At 45.4% G+C, this 27107-nt stretch overlaps 1 protein-coding gene across 3 annotated transcripts; it reads left to right on the forward strand.

Annotated features, from left to right (window-relative positions):
- The first annotated feature begins 5071 nt into the window (after nt 1-5071).
- LOC119404463 (uncharacterized) lies at nt 5072-24794 on the forward strand. Of its 3 annotated transcripts, XM_037670966.2 has the most exons (4): nt 5081-5200; nt 12601-12663; nt 18916-19244; nt 23145-24793. In XM_037670966.2, the coding sequence occupies exons 3-4, from the start codon at nt 18944-18946 to the stop codon at nt 23420-23422; spliced, it is 579 nt and encodes a 192-aa protein (XP_037526894.1). In that variant the 5' UTR covers nt 5081-5200; nt 12601-12663; nt 18916-18943; the 3' UTR covers nt 23423-24793. The 3 variants fall into 3 exon arrangements, with proteins under 3 accessions (XP_037526892.1, XP_037526894.1, XP_037526895.1); XM_037670964.2 differs by lacking the exon at nt 12601-12663 and having other exon boundaries at nt 5072-5200; nt 23145-24794; XM_037670967.2 differs by lacking the exons at nt 5081-5200; nt 12601-12663 and adding an exon at nt 16539-16636 and having other exon boundaries at nt 23145-24794.
- The last annotated feature ends 2313 nt before the right edge of the window (nt 24795-27107 follow it).

The following is a 27107-nucleotide window of genomic DNA, read 5'->3' on the forward strand; positions in this document are numbered from 1 at the left end:
CGCGTTGCATTTTCCCTGGGGGCTTCACCGAGCAGCAGCACGCCTTCGGACATTCTCCCTGAATGCGGACATGATTGTGTGCGGACAAGAAGTGGTGTCTGCTTTCAGTGCAAGTCGCTGAATATGCCGCCAGCTACGCGTAAGCAGAGCTTGACGATATTCAGAGTGCAGGAAGTGATGAGCAGCGAACAGGTGCTCCAAACAGCAGTCGCATGTCCTGTGACAACACATCTGAAAAGCAGAAGAAAGCAACAACTAGTCTCAGAAAGCAGCAGCGTCCATCACGCACTGTCAATAAAACAGACAGTGTAGAGACTATACCAGTGAAAGAGAAGTCGCACCGAAGGAATAAGGTTCCAGACCGAAGGGTTCATTCACTGAACACCCGAAGAACAGCATTAACAAGACAGTCTGCAACAACGTCTGCAGTTCAGACAGAGCAGGCAGATACTGAAAGTGAGAGCGCACCCAAGTTGGGTGTCTCAGGTGCACTGAAAAAGGGTCGCTCTGAACAAGGTGAGCCTTTTGTGAAACCACAGCCATGGAAGCAATGTTACAGCACAGAGTCTGCAGTCGGGCTCCAAAGCCCGAACAAGTGAATTAACGGTGGCACTTCTGGCAATAACAGCCAGAAAGGGCGCCCTCAAACGTAAGGCCATAGTCAAGAAGCTGGCAGATGCAGCGAAGGAAGCTTGTGATGACATGCACCGGTCATATGTAGGCGGAAACATCCCTGGTCACTTTTTCGCGAGCGAAAATTGGGATGAGCTGTCCGATCTTGACACGTCTACAATGAAAACACCTTCGCCGTTTTCCCCGCATCTTAGCCCGGGGAGCCGGTTCTCATTTTCTAGCGTATCCAGTGTGTCACCAGAATCGCCAGTAGCAGCAGCTGCTATCATGCGCAGCATCCGTAAGCAACATTATGCTACCAATTTGAAATCCTCAACACCAAAGTCTAAAAAATATATGAAGAAAAGCCTGAACATAAAGATGGTGGCACAAGGACTGCAGAATTTGGAGGCAAGGTTAGAGAAAAAAAGGCTGAAAGAAAACTGTGAAGATTCCAATGAAGAAGTGGAGGACACAGATGTCGAAAGTAGTCAAGATGACTAACAATCTTTTTTCCACTGATATATCTAAATTTTGCATGACTTGAACATTGGACAGCCCCTTTGTGTAAAGTTTTACTTCCAATATACTGTAAAGTTCTTTTAACTTTTAGAATGCTTTTAGAACTTTTAGTTCTTTTAACTTGTCTTGCCATCTCAGTTGCATTAGCGAATAAAGCTGGATGGTTTTAATTTAAAGGTGTTAGGCTCGTGGAGTGTTCTTTTGCATGTGTATGTCTAGAATTCATCAATTGACCTGCTGTTCTCCTGAAAACGGTGGAGTGGGACGAACATGTTAGCATGACTACAGCCTTTATGGTGTTTGTGCATATCGTCAGGGCAAGTATGAAAGGCAGAAGCTCTTAGTTGTCCTTTATTGAGTGTTAAAAAAAGATTTGCAAAGTAGATTAAATTAAATTGTCAGAAAATGAATTGCTTTACTCATGCAGTAGCAGGGCTAGGCAAGGATACCTCTCATTTGTATAGAAATAAGATAAAAGATACCCAAAGTATAAGTATTTGAGATACAGATACAAGATATTAGCAGAATAAATGTATCCGATAGGATACTTGCCATTTGTATCTTGAGATACTTTGACACATTTAAATCCTCATTGTAGTTCCATTGTTGGGGCTGTTGCAAGTTAGCAGTTTGCTTGCGAACTTTTTTTTTCTGACATTCATGACACGAACGGGGAGAGAAAGACGACGACATTGGATTCCAGCCGCTGTATTCGTCTCTCTGTTGTAATTGTTTTTAGCGCAAGAGAAAACCATGAACAGCATATCACATTGTCATTGCGCCACATTCTATGGGGCCGGGAGGATTTCATAAGATCAACACAGGTACACTGTGCAATTGGCAATTTTTTCCTCCTGTGTTTACAAACAGCACAATGCACTCTTATTGGATTCTGATCGTGAATGACAGTGCTATCTCGCGTTTACAGTGATGTTTCAATGTGTGCGTGACCTTCAAGGCTCATAAAACGTGAATTTGGGCTAGTTGCTCTTGCATAACAGGCAAACTGCAGTGTAATTCCGGCAACTGACTAACAGAGAAATTAGAGATAATGAAATAGCACCCCAGTGTATGCTGTTTCTGCGTTCATCCCTTGTCAAAACTGTGGTGTGGTCCCCCTTTTATGGTTGAAGGTTTAAGTTTGGAATGGAGAAGTACGCAGTTTACCGATGCTACTTCACTTTCTAGCCCTCAGACGAAGAAGCACTATTTATTTATTTAATATTCACATAAGCTTTACAGGGTACGCTTAAGTACGCTTCAAACATGCTTTCCGATAAGTACGTTAGAAAATGGTGTGGGAGACATTAAGATGACCAGTATGTGGCATCGAACTCATTTGCGTAAGAGCGTCTCGGAAAAAACAAAGACATTATCAACTTTCGAGGATCATTGGCTGAATGATGCCAAAGCGGTGAAAAGCATTGGAGTGTGTAAAGACGTAAATGTATAATTAGACGAATTAATTCTAAACACAGGCATTGTGTTAGTTGTACTTTCTTCTAAACAGTCCCGTGTGACTTTTACAACATCACATTTCACTAATTTCTCAAGTTTGCTAGGCGGTTTCGTAGGAGAGGAAATGTCCAATCTGCCATAAAAATAACCCGCAAACAGAATTTTGACAGATGTGTTGTCAGCGGTAAAAGAATGCTTAAATTTCAAACATGAGTCAGAAATAAAGCACATACCGTATAGCTGCAATCGATAGGAAGGCTCAAACACAGGCTGAAATCAAAAGTGAGACATTTCACGATGACTCAAGGTGCCAAAACATACTGCACGGTCTGACCCATCCACGAGTGTTTCATTGTATGCAAAGCAGAAAATTCACCGATAATGTCCATTCGTCTATAGCACCTCCAAATGGCGTGGAAAATATACGTAGAAAATTCGTGTGCCGAATTGACAGGTGGCACTGTCAGATAAGTTTTCACGTCTTTCATTTCCACTGGAGTGTGTCCTTTCAGTTGATAGTCGGCATCTGTCTTGTTCTCTTCTCTCCGTGTATGCACGTCTCATCTTTTATGATGAATCCTTACCAACTAGCTCAACATATGTAGTAACAGCACGCAAAACTGGAAAGGACGACAACAGAGGCAGAGTGTAAAGAGCCCTGGCTTCCAAGTGCTTATTCCTCTGACGATACCAGGTATATGTATAGCCGGCCATTTTTTAAACCTGAACACGCAAGCATCGACTGCCTAGTTCATAAGTGCAGTGACGTACAACGGGGGGCAACAGCAAAATGAACAAGAATACCCTCATGCGCGCTATGAGCAGTCCTGGGTAGCTGTCGTCTGCTAGGAACCGACACCACTCCCGCTTCTTTTAAGCACCACAATCAACTTTTTTTTTCTTTACACTGCCATCAAGTTATACAGAAAAGGTGAAGCGGTCGCACTTGAGATGGATGGGATGTGATCACACACGCTGATTATACCATGCGCATATCAGCACTTTTACAGCGGTACTGTTAAGCTTTTCGTTATGCCGTGCAGAGTCTACAAGAAACTATCATTAGCGACCAGCGAGCTCTCTTCGTTTTCTTCATGGTCTTTGTCAGTTTTCATGCTTAGTCAAGCGATATGCTAAGATCAAGTTATTTATGCCAAGCCATGTCATAATCACGCAAATTAAGACCATGCTTATTAAGACCTTGCTAATTAGTACCTTACTAAACAGTATCATGTATTTAAGACCTTACCAAATATAGTCCTAGATAATAAGTACATTGTTTAATTAGAACAGTGCTAATTAATGTTACGGTAAAAAATTTCTTGCTAATAAGGGCCACGTTATTAGGAACTTTTAATCAAGGTCATGCTAATTATACTTTGCTAATAAGCAAGGTCTAATTATCATAGTTCTAATTATCATGATCTCAATTATTAAAGCATAAATTATGTATGCATGTAATGAACACATCCGTAACTAGTATGTTCTTAATTAGTAAAAACAAAAGCAAAATATCGAATAATCGGCATTAAATGCACAGGGCGATATCGACAAAGAATTATTAACTTTTAAAAAAAACTTGGCTCATCCTTGGTCAATGCAAGCGATGGCATGCTGACTTTCGTTCCCGCACGAGCAATCTCTACCGTTTCAACTATTTTCCTGACCACGGCCACCGTGCCCTGACGCACTGGTCTTCGTGGCGATAAACAATGCCACTATTTTTTAATTCAGGTTTTCATCACCACCGTTACCACAGTGTAAGGTAAGGTGGCCCAGGTTACCCTTGGCGTTCTGTCGTCGTCCTTTCCAGTTTTGCGCGCTGTTACATATATGCTGCAATCAACCAACTAGTTAGCCCGGCAAGCAACCATTCAACTAGCTCAGCTTTTATGGCGGCGAAGCGCGGCTCAAAGGGTTGCTTGCAAACTGCACAACATTCAGTGACAGCTAGGTGGGTCTGTGCAAATTCCGATTGTCGCCTCCCTGGCCTGGGTCGGCAGGCTCAATTTGGCCACGGCCGGGCTAGACCAAGAAGCGCGCGTGCGGTCTAGCCCGGCCGTGATTTGGCACGCCTGCATATTCATTCGTGCACCAGGGCGCGTGGCAGGCGTTGAGACCCCGACTAAAGCTCAGTAATGCATTAAACGTACAATGACACACTTTCGCAGGCTCGAGCGCGCCAAATCACGGCCGGGCTAGACCGCAGAGCGCGCGCGTGCGGTCTAGCCCGGCCGTGGCCAAATGCAGACGCTCTCGACAGCAGCCCCTCGTCCCGAGCAGCGCTTCGTTCGCCACACTGCACCTCAGTACACTGTAACCCAGCCCAAAGCCAAGATAGGTTAAACAGACATTAATTTCTCTATTTTCTCTTTTTTTCTTCTTTATTACTTCCTCTTTATTTTACTGTCTTTGGTCCGGAGTTAAAGTTAAGCCAAGGCGTTGCAAAAAGTACGGCCACAGCATCATCGTCATCATGTAAAATTTATATAAGTATGGTGGTCGTGCAAGCGCTGCAAGCGCAGTGTTCGAACGTGTGGTGTGTCTGCCGTATGCTTGTGTCTTTGAAGTTGGGCGATTGTTGAAGCACAAGCATGACTGAGCTCACGTAAGTTGCGGATATTGCATAATATTTGATCGCATTAGAGCTTTATGTACTGGTGTTGCTGGTGTTCTGACGGCGCCGGTGGCGTGTCTTCTGGCAGTCGCGAGCGCGCGTGCTTTCGGTTCTGAAGCATGTGGTTTTTGCCCCGCCACGACTACCCTGTTATTCCACGGCACCTGGTATTCCGTTATTGTTAGCAAGATGTCTTGCTGTTCTAACGTTGGGTGTGGCAGCATGTGAGATTTCTTACTTGATTGAGTGCGCCTGTAGTTTCGGTTTTGACCTACGCGGCGGTTGAGCCCGTCGAGCTACGGTTTGGTATTCCGTTAATAGACACTTTTGCTGAGCGTTTACGATCCGCTTCGGTCAGACCTGCGTATATGCTAGCGATTTACGCACAAACGCATGGAAGGAACTGTAGGGAACGCAGAAGGTATCACTCACTCCGCTGCGCTAGGTTTCGCCTTCGTTTTGCAGCCAAGCTGACCGCGTCTCGGCTAGACGCGCTCGTCAAAAACGGGAAATCTTTGCACTGCACTGTCTCGGGGCTGGTCGGGACGCTACATCAGCGCCGGTCTGAACGTGAGCTACACTCAGCTAAAAGTATCTAATATGCTTGTTGGTGAGCTAGTTGGTTTTGATACAAACTTGAAACGAAAAACAGCGCGAGAAAAAGACAAGGTCGGTATTCCGCGCACACATATAATTTCGTGGCCCTTCCTTGACATTAAGCCACATTGCTGTAGTTCAAACGTTCCATGTGTAACACTACACTGAGCTCGAAGACGCGGGTTCGATACCTAGCCATCTAGAGGGGGGGGGGGGGGGGGGGGAATGCAAGAACACCCGCTTAGTAAATTTAACTGCGTCGGTGGTGGTATTGAATCCGGGGCCCCCGCAGCGGCGTGCCTCATAAGGATACGGTTGTTTTGCTCTTAAAAGCGAGAATTATTTTCTTTTCGAACTACACAGTTCGAGAACAGCTTCGACCAACTCCTGAATCCATGCCGCATGGTGCAACAACTGACTGATATCAGATCATCCCCATCTGTCCCTCAGCGTTGTTGTCAGTGAAGTTCACGTATACGTAGCCACTCTTACCAGGCTCCTTCAAATAACAATTTGTAGAGTCGGGACTTTGCCTGTACGAACCGTGGGGTGGTTACGATACGGGACAGCCGTGTCACCGCGGCTGCCCTGTAGGCACAGTCCACTGGCCAGATGGAGCTGCGTTGCTCGCAGTGGCTTGTCCGAAGTTCGCTGACATTGGCTGCTGGGAGCACACAGAAAACAATCACGGCAACGAGTCTCCTCTCTAGCCACACCACAGTCCGCCCACTCGTGCAGGGAGGAGATGCATGCACCGCGTTCCATTTTGTCTGGGCCCATCTCAATATATATATTTTTTTATCCGCTAGGCTGTGCGTTCTGTTGCCGCAATCACAACTGAAAACTCCACTTCACGGTGCTTATACAGGCAGTGGCTCTGAATGCTGTGTCGGAAGCAGTCAGAACCACTGATTAGTGGTTCTGATTGCTTCTGACACAGTGGGCAAGGACACTAGGCCAAAAAGCTTAGTTTTAAAGGCATTTTAAGGCATGAAAAAGTGTGTTTTAGTCGCCAGAAATAGGCAGGCAAAGCAACGTTTTAGGCCTCCCACATCATACATATAGGCACAATAAATTTTGACCTAAGCCAAGAAGCTTAGTTTCATTGGCCCACCTTTGTTACTTGCATGCCCATTTATGAACTTAGCGTTCATTCATAACTATAGGCCAGATTTTTAGGCATTTAAAGCACGTTTTAGGCACCATAAATAGACAGGCAAAACAACGTTTTACCTCCAACATGATAAAATATAGGCACAGTAAGTTTTTACATAGATGCAAATAATTTCAAAACAAAGACGTGACCTGTATCGATGATAGGAAAGCAAAAAAAAAATATGTTTATGATGGCACAAAGGCGCCAACAGTTGAACATAGCCGTGCAATTCCTTTTTTCCGCACGGTTCGCAGAATACGGTGTCTCCTTTTATTCTGTATCATGGTGAGCCAAGTGTCCACTGTCAAAACAATCCTGGATCTTTCTTTTTGGGATGGCACAGAAGGGCAGCACAGGAGCAGATCGCCAAACCGCTAAAAGACCATAAGGGAGAGATGCCTCATATTGGTAGGGTCTAGTCGCATAGGGTCACTTTCTCCTTTGTTGGTGAAATTACCAACAAAAAAAAAAGCCGCATGCACATTACATTTGCTCTCCACTCTCCTGCGCCCTGACGGCTCGCCACTGTTTGGCATTTGCCAACCACTCGCGCCAAGACAACACGACGGCGTATGGTGGCCAGCGCGTCCATTTTCACTGCTGCTAGTGGCGGTTTTGCGGAAGTTGGTTGAACTAGAGGACCATGTTGAACCCCATAAAGTTCCGAACAGTTAATGTTGCCCAGTAACATGAATAACGGTAAAAAAAAACTGCACTCGAAAGCGAAATTTGAGGTTAAATAGGGTTCTATAGGCACCAATTTTGAAAATAGGCATTTAGACACAAACGCCAAAAATAGGCATTTACAGGCTTTATAAAAACACTATAAAAGCCCTCTCATTCATACTCGTATATCGAAGTGGGGTGAAAGGAACGCAAGTGTTGTGTCGTGCGACCCTTGGTGTCATGTCAACACACCAGCTTGTGCTGTGTTTCCTGGTAGTGCCGCAGTACGGAGCCAGGTCTCTGCTGGTGTTCGCTTTTTAGATGCGAAGCAGCTTATGAACGAGGCCTGTCCCCCCGGCGTGACCAGTGCCCCGCGTGCCACTAGACGTATGGAAGAAAGAAGAGAACGAAGTTTTCGCACGAGCGGAGAGCTCGCGCATGGTGTGTAGAAAGGAATCTTTGCCTGACATATGGACGTGCAATAGAGCGCTCGCTGCACTGCGGCGCATGCTCTAGTATAAATCGTGCAAGGTACTCACTACGCCATAAATCATGCAAGGTACCCTTAGATGCAAAGCGGCTTATGAACGGGACCTGTCTCCCCGGCGTCGCGTCGACGTAGCCAGTGCCCCAGCCGATCCGGAGCGGCGGGCTCGCGAAGCCGAAGCGAAACGGGTGCGTTGACATCGCATTCTCAAACTTCAAGCTGCAAGCTTTGCAGCGAGAGCCATTAAGTTTATACTTTACGGACCACAAGGCCGTTATACTCAAGGGAAAATGTTCCCCTGAGCTTAGGCATATATGACAAGTAACAACATCAGGGGAACCTCGAATGGAAGAACCATGAACAGTGATGAAGGAAATAAGATTTACAGAAGTTTAAGTCGACTCATGGCTGCTTCGCATACTATTCAGGGTTCCCTTTATGGGGAGATGGTGAGATTCTTTTAATCTGGTAGCCAACCTGGCATGTCCACGTAAGCCATGTGACCAGTGTCACACCGGCCAATCACCTCTTCCCCCTTCCTTTAAAATGTTTTGCAATAAACGCTGAGAGGACACTCTCCAGTTTCACCCGACCACTCCGTGTCCGTCTCATTACTCCGCGCGCCTCCCATGGCGAGGCCTCTCCGTCGGCCGTCTGTGGGCTATGCCGCGCTCCTGCCTATACAACACATGGCGTCCATATACTAACAGCAAAGAACAAAATAGAACAAAATAGGCATTTGCCTAAAATCCGGTCTCTAATAATAACCTCCTCACAATCAGTAATAGAGTTCGCCACCTTCTCCACACGTGTTGGCTTGTGCATGACTTTATTAATACCTGCGTGTGCTTTCTCTTGTCTGTTCATTTTTTAGGTCCTACATGCTTCAGTCTGTTGTCTATGAATTAATTGCAATGGTGCATGAGGGTTTTATATTGTGCTGTGTATGCGTGCTTAATCGTTTACTAATCTATATCACACTGGCTATTAGCAGAGGTTGCACCCCCGACATGTGACTAGCAACCCAATTGAAGAGACTTGCGGCAATGTCTCACCGGCTAGCGCAACTTGCCGTACCAATGTGCCTCTCGCTTGATATGTTGTCTGCTCTCACCTCCACCTTTTTGCAAAACAAGTGAATATCCTGTTCCTGCACATCTCATTAGTGCACAGGCTTTGCAACTGCAGTTGCACAATTAAACAATCTAGCAGCAAGCTGCTGACCCAAAACAGTAGTGTTTCAAGCAAAAGAGACTACAGTCGAAAGTCAGTTTGACAAAGTGATGACTCTACTCGAATTATTTTTAGGGGTTTGCGAATATTCGAGTTTCGAATTCGAATCGAATATTACCTAATCAAATGATTCGGTCAGACTTTCGAAAAGCTGGTATTCGAAGTTTTGAATAATTCGACAGAATGAATATCTAAAACGCGACAGAGGCCAATGGTGCAACATGGTTAGGGTGGGCGTGGCGAAAAGTAACGCTGATGTCGTTACAGTAGGCCTTTCGTTAAACCTTTCACCAATATCCTGGTTCAAAAGCGAGCGCGTGTTTATTTTAAAGGAGATTATTTCATTTACACAAGTAAAAAAACACTTGAGAAAACTGTCAACTTTCACAACTTCACTTCCGAAACGAAGGCACAGACTTGTTGTGTAGTTCGGTCATATATGCCCCAGGTGCCGTAAAATGCCCCAACTTTGGACCGCGAAACCCTCGGTGATTGGCTTCACACGTGAAAATTTGTTCACACTGTGCAGTCGCCACTGCCGCACCACACCACTCTTTCAGAAATTCGCATTGTTCCGGCGTGCAGTTAAAACGCTGCTGTGTACAGGCGCCCCTGAATATTTTTGAGCCCAGAGCACCCATGTTGATGAAGCATAACATTACAGTTGTCAGATGAGCCGTATCGCCCGACCATAGGAGGAAGGGGCCTTAGCCGTTAGGATTGGCGACCCTTCACCATGCATGCGTGCCCATAAAAGCTGGAAAAAAAAAGCTTTCCCAAACAAGCGTGTAATAAAGCTATCACCACACCGTAGCATCCCTGATCTTTCCTCTGTCTTGCCGTAACTGGCGGTACACATTTCGTGTAAATATACTATTCGACATTTTTGGCCACTATTTGTCACTCTTCGATCCGAGATGAAATATCACTATTCGCACACCCCTAATTATTTTGTTAAATAGGAAAGTTCATAAAATTGAGAAAGGGACTTTTTTGGTCTGAAACCCAATAGCTACTGCGCCATTATATTTACCACTAACCCATGCCTGCTTGTGCGAAAAGTCTACAAGGGCAGCTCCGATATGGAGCCTCCCATTGTGCCCAAACATAGGAGGCTCCATGTCCAGGCAATGCAGGCCAGCGTGAAGCTATGACATGCTGCCGATGTGCAAAGACGCAGAGAACGAATGCAGTGATTGCAAGCAGGCCATGCAAGAAAGCTGCGAGGAGGTCATCAGTGCCATCAGTTGCATAAACCATGAAATAAAGAAAGCAACCCTAGCACCATTGAATACGTAAGAGTACTGCTGACAGCTGAGCCCGCTGTTCCATTCATAGGTGAGGTGTGCAGCCTGGTCACAAAAACTTGGAGGACACCTGAGCTTCGCCTTCAAGAGTAGAACGCGATAGCATAATTGGGCCCCATTCACATCACCCCTAATTCGCTAGGCAGCTGTTCCGCAAGGAAAGGGAAGTCTCTGTACGCAACATTGGTCATATTAAAACTCTCCTAGAATGCATGTCCTACTGCAAGTGCAGTTGCGAAGTGCCTACTACACCTGTAATTCATCTTTGTGAATTAGGTGAAGTGCCCTACTATGCGTCTGCGAGGGAATACGTGCACCTATGCAGCTGCACACTTTTTTGATGCTGTTGCTGCTCATGATGATGAATCATGCCTGAGCACCTTGTAATGGGTGGGTCTTTAAGGACCCCTGACAGCGAAAGTTTTGTCTGCGACCTTTTTACTGTAACTTGCAGCTTTGTGTCTGGTAATCCAGGAATTGAATCGAAAATGCTCTAATGCATCATATAATTAATGCCTAGCATCGTTAATTGACAACAGTTTTGTGTCAGTTCAAAACTCCCGCCTCAGTACCACAAGAAACTAGCGCCCCACAGCAGGGGAGCGCCTAAGATCACGTGCACTGAAACTTGGGTGTCGTTGAAAGCGAAGTTTTCAAATCGGGGCCCTTCACGCGCTAAAGAAGGAAAATGATACGGGTGCTTCGGTATTGCTAAGTTCATGTCCTCCGCCCCTCTCCCCCCTACCCAGAAAAAGAAAAAGCATTGCTGGCCGAAGCAGCCAGAACTATTACGTTGAGAGGTGCCCGACAACAGAGCGAGGGGGGTGACTTACAATAGTCCTTGCCGGGTGCCATTCGTGGTATTGTGCGCGCCCCGCAGATCTTCTCTGGCATCGACAATACTTGCTTTACTCGTGCAACGTCACAAGGGGTATCGGTGTACGTCATACCTGTGGCGATGTCGTAAGGTGCTGCCAACTCGGATGAGCACTCGCGCTTACTCTCAAACAAAACTAAAATATCTTAAAGCTAACGTCCGGCACTAATAATCAGTCGGTCGGAAGTGCCCCCGTATACAGGACAATCAAACAACACAAACATCTCGAGGTTTCAATGTTGGTGTCAGGGTCCTTTAAACACCCCAATCATTGCACAATCCATGTGGTGCGACGCCTGTTGCAATTCTACACTTATACCACGCAATCCTACATGTTTCAACATGACTCCTCGCATTATATAACTCCTGTATAGGGTTTTTTTCCAAAGCAGTTTCAAGCACTGGTGCGTCTCTAAGGTAGAACACATACATGCTGTGCAGAAGGCTCGTGTTTTATTCTGGCTTGAACCCTTGATGTTTATTATTTGTATCCATCGCAATTTTTTACTCGTGGACAATGCAGGTTTCTTGCTCGCAATCAACAAACTGTCATTGACGCCAACAGTAGAATTTCTGCAACATAAGCTCTTTAACGCCATCGCATTCAGAAAGTTGGGGCCGTCACTTCAGCACCGAGATGTTCATAGTGGCATTAGAGTGCACGCTCGAAGAAATACCTATCTGTTTCAACATTGGAAAGAAATCGCGCTTTTTCCTCAGTTTCACAAAAACCTTTGTAAATCGTATTTGGCAGCCAGGTTAGATTGGGTCGGCTTAATGACCACATTGAAACCTATGGGTACCTGCAAGTGAATGAAATGTCCTCGTTAGATTGGGAACTTCATAAAATTAGGTTTTGTTATGTCAAGTTCTAACTGTACTTACGACTGATTTGGTCACAGGACCACTGCAAATTGCCAGTGTGAATGAGCCAATTAACTGCGGCAAGTGACAATGTTGACTGCTTATAGTTAACTTCCAATGTGTGTGCATAACCCAAGACCTGCTGCGTGCATTGTTACATGTTTGTTAAATCACATCTGTGACTGTTTTCCTTGTTCTTCACAGCATCCCGCCGGTCTACAAAGAAGCGTGACGATTCTGTTCTCTCTTCGGCGATAGAAGCTGCTGGTAAATGTTACTGCTGTCAGCAAGTAGTGTCAAATGCACTGCACATCACTATAACCTTCTGTATGGTCCACCTTGCAAGATATGTGGAGTCATCAATCTGCATGTTCCTTAACCCTAACTTCCCTACCCTCTTTTCAAATCTGCATTGAAATGATTGACTTCCTCGGAGGATTCACTCGAGGTTCAGTCTGATTGGCTAGAGTTACAGCTGCACTTAACTTCTTCAATAACAGCAAGAATCACTTGTCTGGTTGCCATCCAAACAGCAACCAGGAAGCGCATAAATTCTCCCCAAAACATCCTGTAACGTTGAATCACTTTTGTTCAATTAAGGAAGCCTTACGGCAAGTTCGATACTTGTAGCGGTTGAACAGTGAAGGCTCAAGTGACATGTCTACAGTCTGCTGCAGACGTATCCCCTTGTCGGTCATTGTTGATGGTTTTTTTTTTTTTCAGCTAGAGTGTTTCAATCTGAAGTAAGGTGGAAAGATGAGCTAGTTTATGTATGCATAATTGAAATTTCAAGCGCAAACTGGGACAACAACAAGTGATGAAATGACCAGCGCTTACTATCAACTGAAAGCTCTATTACTGTTATTAACTAAGAACAAATATGCCCTACCAGGGCATGTGACCCACACATGCACACCGTTCCTAGGCGCAAACATAGGACAATATCGCGCTGTATCTCTTCAGTATATATGTATATATATAATGTTTGTTCTCTTACAATAAAGCTTTCAGTTAATAGTAAGCACTAGTGTCGTTCCCTCACTTGTCCTTGTCCCAGATCACACTTGAAATTTCAGTTGTTTAAATCTGTTATCAAGAATTACGTGGCTTTGGTAGAGCTGTTAACTTGGTGAATTGTCATTCGAAGGAAGCTTGTGAGGGCCGTAATGGATTAAATTGCATGCGCAACTATGAGGAGAGTGATGATAATGGCTGGCTTGGTAACAAAGCTTGCTACTGGCATGCACGTGCCATGTGTATTATGTTCGTCATTCGCATCAGCTGATCAGACTGCTTTCATCGGACACTATTATTATCTGCTGAAATGTGGTTGCTGCATGGCCACTGGACTTTAGCTGCAGTGGTGTTAGATGGTGCATCCCCACTTCTTCATGCATTACCTGTTTGTCGTGGTGCCATCTTGAGCTTGGAACAGGCATGCAGCATGTGTGCACTCGTTGAAATTGGGCACTACATGTTGTCCACCTGTGAATGCACACTGCTGTTTCGTATTCATGGTCACAAGGGTGGCATTTCAAAAGAGGTGTTAGCGCCTTTGGGGTGCCTGCTATGGTTGCTACTGGGGCTATGTCCTTGGACATTCTTTCCCTCTGCAAGATTTCACAAAACTAGTACTGCATGCATTTGGTAATATTGTTACGGAGAGGAAGTGAAGGAAGACGAAGGGCTGAAGAGCCTGACTGGCGCGCGAGTGTGGTGGTCAGCCATCTTGACTCTTTTACTGATTCCTCTCTGTAAATGCATATTTTATATACTCATACAACCCCGTAATCATATTGGTGGAGGTGCTGGGTACTTCAGCAGGCAACGGAGCTCCACAGCGGACGTCGCATCGCTCTCCCAACCATGGCTAACGTTGAGCCTCCTGCATCAACGTCGCTGTCTCCATCAACGTCGCCATCACCACCACTTGTTTTTGTACCACCTAAGGATCCCGGTACGTTCTGTGGGACCGATGGCGTCGACGTTGAAGACTGGTTGGCCATGTTTGAACGTGTGAGTGTACCGAACAGATGGGATCCCACACTTCAGTTGGCCAACGTGTTATTTTACTTGAGGGGCACTGCGAAGGTGTGGTACGAAAACAACGAAGAAGAACTCACTAGCTGGGACCAATGCAAAGAAAAGTTGCGAGAGGTATTTGGCAAACCCGCCGGCCGTAAGATCGCCGCCGAAAAGGAACTGGCCTGCCGTGCTCAATCCTCCACGGAATCGTACCTCTCCTATATTCAGGACGTGCTCGCTCTCTGCCGAAAGGCCGACAGTGACATGACGGAAAGTGAAAAGGTCGGGCATGTGCTGAAGGGGATCGCCGACGATGCATTCAACCTCCTGATGTGCAAGGGCTGTTCGACCGTGGATGCGATCATCAAGGAGTGTCGTCAGTTCGAGCAAGCAAAAAGCCGCCGCATTCTGCAACCGTTCGCCAGACTTCCAAACACCGCTGCCACGTCGACGTGTGAAGAGCAGTCAACACCGCAACATCCTTCGCCGCCGGAAGACCTGACACGAATTGTTCGTCGTGAACTGGAAGCGATGGCGCCCTCAGCATTCTATTCGCGCAGCACCGATGCCACCCCTGTTACCGTTCCTCTCGTTCAAGCCATCGTTCGTCAGGAGCTGGAAAATATCGGAGTGCATTCTGTGTGTTCTGTCGCCACGCCCAGAGTCAGCGAACGCCTTTCTGCCACGTCCTCCTCAAACCGACGATTTTCTCTACGTTCTCGCAACCCGGCTGAGTGGCGAACTGCAGATGACCGCCCAATATGTTTCACCTGCCACCGCGCTGGACATATTGCCCGCTACTGCCGCAGCACATGGTCCTCAACCCCTCGTGCAACGACCAATATGACCCGTTTTGACAGTAATGCCCACCATTTTTCACCCGCTCCCGAGTCCAACGCCTCTGACAATGCCGCTAGGAACACTTGGTACAGCCGCTCGCCTTCGCCACGTGGACACCAATCTCGTTCGCCGCAAACACGTCGCCCATCGTCCCGTTCGCCACAGCCACGACGCCTATCGTCCCCCATGGCTTTCGGCCGCACCATTTCGGAAAACTAAGAAATGCAGCCCCCGGAGGTGGTGCTGCATTGACGACTACGGCAGCAAATCCTCTCTCTGTACCCACCAGACGAAGTGTCATCGACGTTGGCCTATGTGACTTTTGCATATAATTCCTCTAGACATGACGCCACGGGATTTTCACCTTTTTATCTTTTGTATCGTCGCCACCCCATATTGCCGTTTGACACCGTCTTACCTTCCACGCCATCTGTTACCATGTACGCTCACGACGCTATTGACCGGGCTCACATGGCTCGTCAAGTCGCCTGATCTCGTCTCGCCACGTCGCAGGAGATGCAGAAAGCCCGCTATGACCACCGGCATCGTAATATGAAGTTTGCCGCAGGTGATTGGGTGCTCCTTTGGTCACCATGTCGCCGTGTAGGGCTCTCCGAGAAACTCCTGTCCCGCTACACAGGACCCTACCAAGTCTTGCGTCAAGTTAGCGACGTGAATTACAAGATTGCGTCGTTGCACTTCGATTCGTCAAGTACGCCACCTGTTGACATTGTGCATGTTTCGCGGATGAAGCCCTACTTCTCTCGCAATTCATCGCCGGACCTGCGCCGAGACGGCGCTACAACGCCCGGGGGTCCTGTTACGGAGAGGAAGTGAAGGAAGACGAAGGGCTGAAGAGCCTGACTGGCGCGCGAGTGTGGCGGTCAGCCATCTTGACTCTTTTACTGATTCCTCTCTGTAAATACATATTTTATATACTCATACAACCCCGTATCAATATGAGCCACAACAGTCTGGTATTAGGCCAAGTGTGCTAATTCTGCGCCAGAAACTTTTATCACACGTGGATGCCTACTCATCTGGTGCCACACTTGGTTACAAACCAAGAAACAAAATGTAGGCTCCACCCACAGGACCACGGCGCGCCTGCCATTCACCCGTGAAAGACAGTCGTGCTATCTGTTTTCTGCTGGAACTGCAAGTACTCTTCCTTAGCTAATGTAAATACGATGCATATTATTAGTTAAAGGTTTGTCATTTACTACCTAAAACATTGTCTGACGATGTAAGAAACCTCAACGAAATTTACTAGGATGTTCAAGTTTCCAACCTAAAAAAGCTACAGAAATGTGTGTCTGTATTGGAAAGTGAGCTATCCAAAACACCAGAGAGGTGCTTTACGCCTCAAAAATGAGTAAGTGCTATTGAATGGAACATTTATGCAAGTTCTCCGTGGGTGGGACAGCGGTGGCTGGGGGCAGAGCTGAAGTTTTTTTTTTTTCCTGAAGTTGTACACTCTAATCTAGTGAAATTGAAGTGTTGCCGAAAGTGATCACTTGAGGATCCCTGTGGTACATATCATTGTTGGCATGCAACCAGCCATTCCTGGTACTGCCTTGAGCTAAAACATGTATAGCGCATGTTTCTGCTGACTAATATAATATGCGGTTAGTCACCTGCCATGGTTGCTTAGTGGCTATGGTGTTGTGCTACTAAGCACAGGACATGGGTTTGATTCCTAGCCATTGTGGCTGCACTTTAATGGGGGAAATGCAAAAAAAACGCCAGTGTGCCTGGATTTTGGTGTACATTAAGGAATCCCAGGTGGTCAGAATTAGTCTACGGCATACCTCATAGTCCTTATGTGGTTCTCGTAGGTAATGCCCCAGAATTTATTTTAGAGGTAATTCAGATGGGACAACCTATGAGCCTCATGTGGCTGTATGGGCTTTTTGTTGTATGAAGCATGAAAATTATGGTTGAACTGACCATCAAGGCAATTATTGTTTGGGGACAACATGTGTTCATCTTGAGGCTTTTGTCAACTGTAATCCATCCTTAAACCTTGCCTAGATCTCTCCACTGACGTAGGAAAGTCTTCTTTGATAGTGAATGTCCTCCATTTCAGAAACTTGTTTCCGCAACACAGTTGCAAGATTATGCTGAACGATGTGTTATCTTGGGTTTTTCTTAAATGATAAAACTTTAAAGACGTTATTACAGAACACACTGATAGGTGATGGTATCTAGTTATGCTAGAGAAGTTTCATGCAAAAGCTTCTCCCCCCTCCCTGAATTTTTTTTCCCACAGTTTTAGGTATTGTGTATGCAACAAATGACTGACTCTCATCATCTCCACATATTGTCAGATGACTGCATTGTTCCATTGCATGACAAGAAGAGACTATTAGGTACGATCAACCTGTTTAAGTGGGATTGACCAGACAAAAAGTAGCCCATCTTAAAGCCCAAACTTCCAATGCTATTTGTGGTTTTGTTGCCCCGGTCACCGGCCACTTGTGCTAATATTTGTCTGTGGCGCCTGTTCATCTACATCTATCATCGTCATCAAGGCAGCATTGTCTTTTTCATCTCAGCTCGAGCTCACATGTATTAAAACTGTTGCTTATAAGCTGTAGAAGTGCTGCGTCAATTCCAGTACTTCTGGCAACATGCACACACAACTTTCATCTTAAAGGGGCCGCGAGGAAGAAAATAGAAGTAGAGGGTACGGTGCTCACGGATTGAAACAGGACAATTTATGGTTAAGTAACGCACATACTTTCGTTTACAGAGTCTTCAGTTGGTGTCATGTTGGCGTAATTACGACTCGAACGCGTAGATCAGAGTCCACGTTATATTTAGAGACCAGATTTGTCGTGACATGACATGGTTAACTCGAACAATTGCGCATACCAGTCATTATACTAAAATATTTGATGTTGTGTTTGAATCCGTGAGTACTGTACACATACACATGTGAACAATGTATTGCACATGAATATTTCAGTACAAAAAAGCCCTAGAAGTTGCTGGCTATAAACCCTGCCCACCGACAGTGACTGCCATGGCGTGTATGACGTCATGTGCTGTATGGAGCGGAGCCGTCGTCTTCTACTGAATTTTCAGCCGCTGCAAATCATTCAGTTTCAGTGCCAAGTTGTAGAAAGCTGAAATGGCTCGATTGCATGCACAGCTAACCAGGGAACAGGATTGCTCTCTGGAATGCAGACCCAGAGCAATAAGTCATGGCTCATGAGTGCGCCAGTGTTGTCCGTCTGTCAGTTAGGCCAGTCGTGTTTTGATAAAAATATTCAATTATAAATTAAGTGCTTGACCAAATGCGCTAAAATATTTCCAGCTTTTTTCTGAACGCACAAGAATTAACCCGCATGACATGGATTATGATCGAAAATTGGATGTCACTGCTCCTTTAATCATCTCTGCCTATCATCGTCAGTGGGCAGAATTGTCTTAGTTGCCCGAGCTTGGCTGGAAATAAATGGTTCCTTACAAGTAGTGGCGGATCTGGAAACCAATCCCAGCACCTGTCGCAATGCATCACTGACTTTCATCTTCATCTCTAAAAAAAAAATATACATAATACATAGACTGACATGCACACCATTATTCCAGTGTAGAACGCTCTTCTTGAAACCAGTTCACAGATGTTTTTCTTTTTCTCTCTCTCAGATCTTGTAGGAAGCGTTCTTTCGCAGACATGAACGCCTCTGCCTACGCCTGCACGCCATGCGGAAAGACGTTCACGGGGCCCGAGCCGTACAACCAGCACATAGCCTCGGAAAAGCACAAGAAGAAAATTCAAAGTGGTCCAGTCTTCCAGTCCGGCCTTGTGTGCGAGCCATGCCGGATGAGCTTCTCTGGTCCCGCTCCCATGCGGGACCACATGGCCAGTGCAGGCCACGCCAAAGCCATGGCAATGCATCGGGCATCGGCGGGTCAAGCTTCGACGGTGGAGACAAAGTCCATTAGGCTGGCCGACTCGAGTGCTAACAAAAGCAGTAAGTGCAGTAGCACTGCAGTCTCGGCTCTTCCAAGTTAGCAGGGATTTAAGTTGATTACTTGTGAGGCTTTGTGGCGGAGCATTGCTGACAAAACCAGGGTGTCTGAACGAAATGTTTTTCGTTTTAGTTTGTACCACCAAAGTCCCGTTCTGTTTCTGATCCAGAAAAAAAAAAACAGAAAAAAAAACTCACAATGGTTTGTAACGGCTTTTATTTGCTTAAAAAAAAGTTTGAAGGCCCATCACGAGGGTCTAGTGGTTATGGCGCTCGACTGCTTACCCGAAGGTCACGGGATCGAATCCTGGCCATTGCGGCTGCATTTTCAATGGAAGCGAAAATTTTTTTTTTTTATTTACGCAATACTCACAGCGCCATCAGAGGCATTACAGTGAGGGGGCATTACAGTGAGGCCAGTGTACTTAGAGTTAGGTGCACGTTAAAGAACCCCAGGTGGTCGAAATTTCCGGAGCCCTCCACTACGGCGTCTCTCATAATCATATTGTTGTTTTGGGACATTAAAATCCAGATATTATTATTGTAAAAAAAATTTGAAGTTCAGGTAACTGTAAAAACATAGTATTTAGTTTTTCTCAAGCCGATTACGAATTCTCCTAGCAGGCACAGTGCTTTTCGTCCAGGAAATGTGCATGATCTCAGAAATGGAAAGTTTGTTTTATTAGAACAGCAGCATGCGGGGCCGCTGTTCTAATGAAACGAACTTCAGCGCCGAGAATGCCCTCTCCACGCTGGCTTGTGTGGCTGGCAGACCAAGCACCACTTCCGTTAATGCATACAGATCAGGTTGCCGCTGTTTTCATTCTTCCCAAAATTTCAACACATCTTTACTTTGGAATCCCTGCCCGATATGTGGATTAATGCTCTCGTTGCATGACCCAGGTTGTTCCACATTGCAAAATTTTTTCCTTGAACCGAAAACCGATTAAAAGATATTTCGGTTTCACACCAAACAAAATAGATAACATTTCAGTTAGGTTTTTGTTCTGGTCAGAAAAATCGTTTTTGGTTTTCGTTCCTTTCCGACACTGGGCAAAATGCTTAAAGGCCGACTCTAATGGAGTTGTAGACCCCACAGAAAGACTAGTTAGATAATGTTGATGTAGAGCAGCCTTCGTGCAAGATTGTGTCTTAAATGCAAGTGGAAGTATATGCAGAAAATTGAGCTAATTTGTAACTATTAGTCACGAAATAAGGTGGGCGTGCAAGCACGGACCTGGATGAAGAGAATGAGACGACACAAGCACCAGCTATCAACTGAACGGGCGCACTGTGGCGGAAAAGAAGGTAGACACAATCTTGCACAGAGGCTTGCACCCGCAGTGATCGCAGTGGTTCTGAAAGCCTGTTGCACAAGTGCAAACAAGCATAAACACAGATGCCAGTGACTTCACTCGAAAGAAACGTGCTGTAGTAGTCGTTCCCTATATACATAAGGTTTTGCATAACCTCAAGAAGGTTGCGAATAAGCCTGACGTTCGAGTGGTATTTTCTGCCCCCAACAGGCTTGCCCGCCTTTGCCCTTGCATAACTGCGGCAAAAGCAACAAGGCGAGGATGCCAAAAAAAGCATCTTTCGCCTTACATGAAATGCACTTGCGGCGGCGTTTATGACATACCGCTGTCTTGTGGAAAAAGTTACATCGGCCAAACCGGAAGGTGTGCAAATGACCGTTTCGGAGAACATGCCCTGAGCATAAAAAAGAAGGAATGAATGCACTTAGCAGGTCACATGAATTCTTGTGGTTGTGAGGCATTGTTTCGCGAGGCAAAGATTCTTGGCACAAGCCGCAATGAACAAGCCCGCTTGTTGCTGGATTTCTGATCAAGAAGAGGGAGGCGGGATGTGTTTGTGAACCTGCACATGTGCCAAGGTATATATATATATATGTTTCGTGACCACATCGTGGAATAAACAGTTGCAAGTAGTGCTTGTCCCTTGTGTACCATGCCTGCGCTAAGTAATTTTTGTCGGTAGTTGCAAAACTCATCTGCGCATTCTCGGTTATGGAGCACCACCTGGCAGTCTGCTTACGTGCTATTGGAAGGTTGCCAGCAAGAAAACTATACAGTTGACAGCCCTTTGGCCTTGCCAGAATCAAAGTTTTGTAGAGAATTGAGCCAAAGTGCAATTTTGTGGCAGTTGGCCTTTCAGACTCGGAGACGAATGCAGCTTGTCATATCGTGCAATGGAATCTGCTCAATAAGTCTCTATTTCAGTGAATTCTTGCACGCTATTTGATTTTATTCATTAATCAAAGCTACTTTTTTATTTGCCGAGTTGTCCTTTAGTGTTTCAAACTTGCGTCGCACAAGTTTCACGTAGACCTGTCCCAAAGCTGCCCGTAAGTTCACCGATGCTTGATGGATTACAAAAAGCTTCTTGCAACGGTAGATTTGCGAGGCAACTCCGTGCAATGTAGGGTCATTCTGTGACTACAAGGAAAGCCGTCTACTACATGGGAAGGTCCTCTGCCGTTTGTGCAAGAGTGCAGGGTTTTTCTCTTGCCATCTCTGTGCTTTTACCGTACAAATGTGATGTCAATGCATGCGACCGCCAGCAGCATAGCCTTCAGAGTACTTCTACCACGTAATGAGGCTTCATTTTTAGATTTTTGTTGGAAAGATCCATACAGTTTTCTTTGAACTATAGAAACATTACCTAAAAGCGTGAATATAAGCAATTAAAACCTTGAACTGAAGGCCACTTTTGCAAAGCTTTTTATGCTATATTTATTGCCACACATGAATGCCCACGTGAATGTTGGTACATATAATCAGTTGCAACCTAGAAATAAATTTAAGCTCCATGCACTGCTGCCGCTGTACCACACAGAGAAAGATTGTATGGCTGCCTCATCCTATTGCATTCGCTCTTTCCGTTACTTCAAGAACTTTACGCATACCGTATTTACTCGAATGTAGGCCGGCCCCAACTCTAAGCCGACTCCCAAAATTCGCAAGCCCAGAAACAAAAAAAAAAAAACTTAATCATTGTGCTCGAATTTAAGCCGACCCCCTCTACTTTCGTACATTGTTTTTTCAAAAAGAACATCGGCTTGGATTCGAAATACGATATTTCAGGTTGGCGATTTTCCAAGGCAGACGTATGTCTGTGTCGCTGCTTTTAGGTCGAAAACTTTGACCTGTTCGCAAAGCAGTGGGATGCTGTTAGAGACTTCCAAACATTTTTATAGGGGATTATCTGATCAAAATAAAAGTAGAACTCGTGACAACTAATGAATTGACAAAATTACTAATTTCTAATAAATAATAAATTAATAATTACCTATTAATTCAGTCACTGAGACTCTAATTATCCATTTTATTCGGAGTCCAAATTAGTCGAGAGCTCCTGCATTTCTTCTGTTAAACAGCGCGCTCACATGGCACGCCGAGTCGCCATGGCTGCGCTGCTGAGATGCTGGCAAATAGATGCGAACCGATGCTGATGCGCAAGCAGACGCTCCCTCTGTTGTCAAAAATCTCGCAACAAGTTATATTTTTCTATATGTTATATTTGTCGATAGTTTGGTGGCCCCTCCATAGACGGCAGAACACACCCACATTTTTTTTTTTTTACAAGAGTTGTCTCTCAGTTAAAGAGGCAAAACGAGTGTGCTCGGGATTGGCAGTGAAAGGGTTAATATCCGTATCATTTACATTAGCAGTAAAAAAGTGCTGACGGACACAGCGGAAACCGCCTAGCACGACTCTCTTGCACATACGAATGGCAGGCATGCCCACAACTCTGGGGGTAACACTTGTATTTATTAAGTAGGATGGAAAACTGGGAGAGATTCATTGCAGCTAACAGGTTTTGGCTGAATGTATAGTTGGGTGCTTGTTGCCAAGTAAAGCTGCTGCTGTTTGCTGCCCGCAGGCTACCTGCAGTGCCAGGTATGCAACATCCCGAGCTTTTCATGTTCCAAGGATGCCTTCGACCACTACGAGTCAGCCGAGCATTGGGACCGCAAGCAGGCCGTGGAGAAGGGAATCGAACCGTCGACCTACCGTCCCACCGCATTCATCCAGTCGGCACTTGCCAGTGCTCGGATAACAGAACCACCACCCACTTTGCCCACATCTGTGCTTGTCTGCAGGGCAGAAGAAAGCTTTGAAGATTTCTGTAAAAGAAATAACCTTTCGTTCCTTTTGTGATGTTGCATCAAGTAAAAGGCAGAGATCAGTTAATTACCACAATTAAAAGCACGATTTGTGTCGGTATTTTGCTGCGCTATACTGTTACACCAGGACAAAACGGAAAGACTTGGTGCACATGTGCACAAATTTTAAGTCTAGTCTTTTTTCCATTTTGTCCTGGTGTAACAGTATAGCACAGTGAAAGAACATTGTATTGTAAATGTTTTGTTGTTGTTTTCTTTAACTTTATTCTCCTAATGCACGTTTTCTCAGATTAGCCTTCTCACCCCTTTGTCATTTATGCAATGAACAGGTGGATGGACTCGAGTATTCCTCAAACATCAAGTGCTGGGTAGTGGTTAAGTACATAGAATGCACGCAGCTCTTTATGTACCAAGGCTCACTTTGCACCGACGAAGTCGTGACGTCCTAGACATTTGTGTTGTACCCCCCCCCAGACAGGATTCGTGGGAAGTTGTATTAGGATAAATGATTTTTTTTCCTGTTCTGACTGCTGTTACTCATGTGCACTGTTACTGGAATTTTTGTTGGGTTTTGTAAAACGAAGTAAATTTGAGTGATCTGCTGAAGTTGTACCAATGAAGCTTAGTCATATTACTGAACTGCATTTTATTTTAACGAAGTTTAGTCATTTTAAGTTACTGCATTTTATTTTAATGAAGTTTTGTCATTTTAAGTAACTGTATTTTACTTTACCTTTTTACATTTGAGATATAAAGGTAAATAAAAAAACTCGCAATGTCCCTTATGCATTCTCTTAAGACATCTGTAAGGCAAAAGCCATCTGGTATGTCATAATTCATCATCATTTTGCGAAGTAGTGAAGTACCCACAATGCGTCTGTAAGGCAATGTGTGCGCCTACGTAGTAGCTGTACACTGTCGATTCTGTGACCGACGACGCTGAATTGTGGCCGAGCCTTTAAACCACCTGCTTGGCTGTAAACCACCGAACTCGTTATGCAAATCACATTGATGCCTTGTGCAGTTCTAAGCTTTTGCCATGCAATATTATATGTGTTAAAGTGCTGGCATGGCTCTGTGGTAGAATGCTTGACTGCCACTCAGTGCCTGGGTTCGATTCCGGCTCGAACCTCGTTTTTTTTTTATTCCTTGTACGTGAGGTCACACCTTGGAGTGCCCGAGTATTTGTATCGCATGCTGCGTATGTCAAGGCCAGGATCTGATGAGTCCACTTAAAGTACTGACATAAAAACTTTAAGTCTTGTTTTTTCTGTTGCGATAAGTAGCTACCGATCCACTTATCACAGCTTGAACCTTGTTTGCTTAAGCTCGCAACTGTTAATTATTTGGAGACTGTTTTATAGCGCCCAGTCGCAGTTTCGGTTTCAGAGAGCGCCAAGAGTGGTGAGGGCCCAGATTGGTTTTATTGTAAACATACCTGGCGACAGTGAGCACACAAAACTGCAGTTCACATGAGCACTGTGTTGACAACTCCTTTCGCTCTAAGAAAAAAAGAGAGTATTCGGGGGGTATTTCTGCTACACAACAATAATCGTGATCCGGCTTGCTCGCGTTTCCTTTTCTTGAAAACCCGGCTCTCCTCACTTTCCTATCAAGAATGCTATGTCACGCTGATAATGCGCGTGCCGTTCGTGACCGGCAAGTTCCGGGACCGCGTTGATAACACGAGGAAAGTACGCGAGGTGGATGACGATTATTGTTGTGTAGCAGAAATACGTACTCCCCAAATACTTGATTTTTTCTGAGTGTTCAATGAAGGCTCACTGGGTGTTGCTATATCCCCTCTGGTATGTTGTAAATATGCGTGACCCCCCCAAAAATGCACTGCGGAGGCGATGACTTCAGTCTTTGTACTTCCGTGCAAATTCATAAAAGGAGGTGCCTTTGCGTTAAAAAGGTCTGTTAAGAGTGAGCTTTTGTTAACGTAGCGAGCCTGTTGGTGTGTATCATTTCATCAGAATCAAGGCAAAGTTGTGTGCTAGTGCATTATGTGGAAAACTGCGCGAAAAACGTAGACAAAGGAAGAAACGGAACTTTGTCTACGTTTTTCGCACAGTTTTCCACATAATGCATTACCAACTTGCCCAACAGTCTGTTCTTCTTAACCTAGGTTGATGAAATTTGGCACACACACCACAAATAATCTTAAAAAGATAAATTTAAATTTTCTGAGATATCTTTACTAGTTATCATTTTATAAAAATTCAAAAGTTCCTTGTTCGTGGAAAGCCTGGCACAGTGATGAAACATGGTAGGAGGCTGGAACTACTTTGTATATTTGCTCACATACTATTTGTACTTAGACAGTTTTAGATTTTCTTGTTGCAGCCTTAATAATTTTCTTATGAACTTTACGTGCGAATGCCTGCGTCTCATGCAGCTAATCGTGCCATGCACTAATTATGAAGTAAGAGAAGAATGAAAGCCTAAACGAAAATTCCCAGACTGTGTTGAAGTACACCACAGTCTATGGATTACAGTACAACAAAAAGCATAAAAATCGGTCAAGCCATAGTTGTGCTATGCTTTCCACAAGCGAAGTGACAGGCACAAAACACTCTTTTGAGAAAATGGACAACAAAGTTTTGGTTGCATTTGACCCTATGCTAAAGTGTGCCAGGACAGTAATAATTGGTGTCCTTGCCAGGAGGCGATCTTTTGGGCCTCTACTTCTTAATTTGACCTGATTTAGGAAGTTTATTGCCATTTATCGTTTACCGCAGACGCTTTTGTGCAGCCCCCTGGAACGCAAGTGCACCAGGCTAATTGTAAACATTGGGCATGTTAGACTGTATCACTACTTTTGCGGCCACGGAACGTGTCGTCAGGTGGCCTAAATAGTGGTGTATTAGTTAAATGAAGCTTTGCGATCACCCCGGTCAACTACTAACGCCTAAAGATTCATTTTCTTGTACGATAAACTGCGCCGCAGAGCCGACGCCTTCTCGGCTGTCCGAAGCTGACAGCGACTTCGCACCGAACTATACCGCAGACGCATTTTCCGACTATTCCAAGTGAAACGAGAACGCTCTTCCGCTAGTGGAGACGTTAGACGCCCGTTTTATCGAGGGATCAGGAACGCGCGCGCACGAAGCTCGGGTCTCAGCGGAGCGGCGCGATAGCAAGCGTCGGCAGATCGTTTCCGAAGTAAAGCCAAGTAAAGCCGGTAAAGCTAGAGTTACTGTATACCTAAAGGTAGCATATACAGTAACTCTAGGTAAAGCGGCACTCGCGCGCCATCTGATTAGTAGTAAGCTTTTTGATGATAAACGCTACGGTTTACATCGCTGTCAATTTATTAACGTCCCTGCAAGGGATGACACGACGTGCCGACAACCCAGTAGGTACGTACGCCCCAATCACTTACACCGTGGCCACAATCTAATCACTCGACGCCCGATCCATGCGACACCCGTCCCCGACCGTCCCCCGTTTTCCTCCGTACGAAACTAAAAATGCTTGCACTTTACCCACTTTCTTTGCCTCCATACGCAGACGCATTTTCCGACTATTCCTAGTGAAACGAGAACGCTCTTCCGCTAGTGGAGACGTTAGACGCCCGTTTTATCGAGGGATCAGGAACGCGCGCGCACGTAAGCTCGGGTCTCAGCGGAGCGGCGCGATAGCAAGCGTCGGCAGATCGTTTCCGAAGTAAAGCCAAGTAAAGCCGGTAAAGCTAGAGTTACTGTATACCTAAA

The sequence above is a fragment of the Rhipicephalus sanguineus genome, chromosome 9 (genome assembly GCF_013339695.2).
Source record: "Rhipicephalus sanguineus isolate Rsan-2018 chromosome 9, BIME_Rsan_1.4, whole genome shotgun sequence".
In the NCBI taxonomy this organism is placed as follows: Eukaryota; Metazoa; Arthropoda; class Arachnida; order Ixodida; family Ixodidae; genus Rhipicephalus; species Rhipicephalus sanguineus.

Bases quoted from the DNA above. Each gene is read 5' to 3' on its own strand.
- LOC119404463 (XM_037670964.2), top strand. The intron at 19,245-23,144 runs GTAAGTGCAGTA...TGCTGCCCGCAG, and splicing joins CTCGAGTGCTAACAAAAGCA to GCTACCTGCAGTGCCAGGTA.